Source organism: Myotis davidii, unplaced genomic scaffold (genome assembly GCF_000327345.1).
Source record: "Myotis davidii unplaced genomic scaffold, ASM32734v1 scaffold534, whole genome shotgun sequence".
NCBI lineage: Eukaryota > Metazoa > Chordata > Mammalia > Chiroptera > Vespertilionidae > Myotis > Myotis davidii.
Window position 1 is genome coordinate 5,918,436 of NW_006286678.1, and position 3,372 is coordinate 5,921,807.

Here is a 3,372-nt window from a genome sequence, read left to right on the forward strand (position 1 = left end):
AAGCCGACCCCCCACTTGGAGGCATATTTTTCAGGGCCAAAAAATAGTCTTATACGCCGGCAAATACGGTAGCTGTATTTTCTTTCTAAAACTTGGATTTACTGGGGCATAATCCACATATAGTAAAAATGCACTGTTTACGTCTTTGACTAATGTGTATGAGTTCTGTAACTACTACTACAGTAGAGATAGAAATTTCTGTCATCCCAAAAAGTTCCCTTGGGCCACTTTAGTCGGTTTCTCTTTTTTATTTTTATTTTTATTTTTTTAAAATATATTTTACTGATTTTTTACAGAGAGGAAGGGAGAGAGAGATAGTTAGAAACATTGATGAGAGAGAAACATCCGTCAGCTGCCTCCTGCACACCCCCTACTGGGGATGTGCCTGCAACCAAGGTACATGCCCTTGACTGGAATCAATCCTGGGACTCTTCAGTCCCCAGGCCGACACTCTATCCATTGAGCCAAACCTGCTAGGGCGGTTTCTCTTTTTTAAAATTATTTATTTTGGGGGGGTGTAGTTAATCCTTACTCGAGGGTATTTTTTTCATTTTTAGGGAGGGAGGAAGAGGGAAGAGAGACACAGAGAGGCACACACATGTATTGGGATTGAGCCTGCAAACCAGTTACCTATCTTTTACTGGTTAGGAAGCCTGAGACCCTTTGGTCTGCGGGCCAACGCTCTCACCACTGACCCACACCAGCCAGGGCAACCCGTTCCTTTTTTTTTTACTACCCTAAGTCCCTGGCAGCCACTGATTTGATTTCTGTCCCTACAGTTTTGCCTTTTTCAGAATGTACTGACAGGTTTTTAAGCAGGGCAGTGATTCAGTTTTACTAAGATTGCCTGGTGACTTGCTTAGGTTGTATTGGAGAGGCAGGAAGACCAACAGGTTACTGTAGTAATGAGGGGCAAGAAGGCCAGGGATGGGATCCAGACTGAGCCTTAACTACCCTTGTGGTCTGTGTTTACCAACCCTACAGGAGGTAGAAGAAGATGATCCAGTGCCTGAGATCCGCCGAGATCACTTTGAGGAGGCCATGCGCTTTGCCCGCCGTTCTGTCAGTGACAATGATATTCGAAAATATGAGATGTTTGCTCAGACCCTTCAGCAGAGTCGGGGCTTTGGCAGTTTCAGGTAATTAGGCGACAGTGGGGAATGCTTAAATTGCCTTGGGGAATTACACAACCAAGTTAGTGGGAGTCCTAAGGAGGCTAGAGCGGTAGTTGTGAAAGTCCTATACAGGTCCTGTCCTAACCCCTACCTTTAAATTTTTTTTTATTTTTTTTTGCTTCTGCTTTTGTGCACAGATTCCCTTCAGGAAACCAGGGTGGAGCTGGCCCCAGCCAGGGCAGTGGAGGCGGCACAGGTGGCAGTGTATACACGGAAGACAATGATGATGACCTCTATGGCTAAGTGACGATGGCCAGTGTGCTTCAAGCCGGCCTGGCTGGACCTTGTTCCCTGAGGGTGGGGGCGCTTGCCCAGGAGGGACCAGGGGTGCGCCTGCGGCCTGTTCCATTCCTCAGTCTGAACAGTTTAGCTACAGTCAGACTCTGGACAGGGGTTTCTGTTGAAAAAAAACAAACACAAAACAAAAGTGATAAAATAAAAGCGATTTTCATTTGGGAGGCAGAGAGTGAATTACCAACAGAGAATTGGGCCTTGGGCCTACATCATTTCTCTTGTAGTTGGGGGCAGTGCAGGGATTCTGTGTGGGTGTGGAACCAAGGCACTACCGCCACTCCCCACAGTAAAGCAACTGTACTTCACTCAGTGCTTCTTGAGCCCTCCCTTCTTCCCCCTACCCAACCTGGGCAGGAGGATGAAGGGCCACAGTTGCTGGGTGTTTATATAGAGAGTAGGTTGATTTTATTTTACATGCTTTTGAGTTAATGTTGGAAAACTAATCACAAGCAGTTTCTAAACCAAAAATGACATGTTGTAAAAGGATAATAAACGTTGGATCAAAATGGAGCCTGAGTCCTGGCCCCTGTGCCTGTTTCTTTTTCTGGGAAGGGCCTTGGGCTACCCCTCACTGCCAAGGCATTCTTCCAATGTAAAATCCTATAAAATTCTGCTCTCTTCCCCTCCTGATTAACATTGTTATGATACTGCCACGTAGCCCCAATGTCTTCAGTATCACTGGATAGGACCATGGTAGATGGAGGATAGTCTGATGGAGTTCCAGATATGGACAAGGTGGCATCCTTTGCCTACATTTGAGGTGGATGGTAAGGCTAGGTCTGCAGAGAGTCCCCTTTCCTGACCAAAGACTGAATTGGGATTCCCTCCAAAAACTTTAGGGTTGCAAAAAGATAGAATCTCTGTCTCAAAGTGGGTGTTCTTTTAGTGCATTAAAAATCCCAAACATTCATGCTCTGGTTGAGGATCACCTACAATTGTGTCCACCTTTATTTTATGTAACTTGTATTATAAAAAAAATAGTGTTTTCTAAGACAAAATTCTAGTATTGGATGTGTTTTTTCCTAAATTAAACATCCTCCCCTGCTCTGTTTTTTCAGATGATTGCTTGTATAGTTTTATCCAGGTAGAGAGTGTACTCTTCTTCAGCAGCCACCATCATAAATCATTTAGTGCTTCTGGAGTCCGTACCATGATGCCTTACCCAACAAAGATTATGGTGCAGAGAAAATTATTCACAGTCAAATTTGTGTCTTAGTACTTACACCAGGCTCTCATCTGGTCTAAACAGATAGAAAATCTTGACCAACATAAGAACATTCTGTCTTATCCCTAGGTTGACAGTCTATCCTTAGGGCTAAAGATAGGGGAAGATATTTCGTACCTCTGCATTAAGCTATGGGAGCTTAACAGAAGGCAAGTGATAGTTCCCCATAAATATGTAGAGATAAGTAATAGAAATTTGTGTTGGAATGATTGCTTTGTTGTCACTTGTCACACAGTGTGTCTATATGGAATATAGTTGGAACTCCATAGATTCTTTATTTGAAATATATTTTTATTGACTTCAGAGAGGAAGGGAGAGAGAAACATCAATGATGAGAGCTAATCATTGATTAGTTGCCTCCTACATGCCCCATACTGAGGGCTCGACCTGGACATGTATCCTCACCAGAATTGAATTGTGATCTAGTTCATTAGCTGATGCTCAACCACTGAGCCACGCCAGCCAGGCTCTGTAGATTCTTAGGAAAAATCAAGATCGGACTGATAGTGAGAGGCCTAGTTCTAGTGCTGGCACTTGAGCTTATAGCAGCGTAGCTTTCTGATACAATGATTGACAGTGCTTTGTAAACTGTAGGAAGCAGTGAGGGACTATTTGTCACCTTTCATCTGCAGAAGCCTGCATACTTAAACCAAAAGGCAAGTTGTATCAGCAGTCTGT

At 43.9% G+C, this 3,372-nt stretch overlaps 1 protein-coding gene across 1 annotated transcript in view; it reads left to right on the plus strand.

Annotated features, from left to right (window-relative positions):
- Positions 1-1,985, plus strand: part of VCP (valosin containing protein) — a 17,071-nt gene extending 15,086 nt beyond the window's left edge. The window contains exons 16-17 of the mRNA XM_006758541.2: positions 985-1,139; positions 1,313-1,985. Coding sequence (XP_006758604.1) covers positions 985-1,139; positions 1,313-1,418 — 261 coding nt within the window. The 3' untranslated portion in view covers positions 1,419-1,985. The remainder of the gene's footprint in view (positions 1-984; positions 1,140-1,312) is intronic.
- The last annotated feature ends 1,387 nt before the right edge of the window (positions 1,986-3,372 follow it).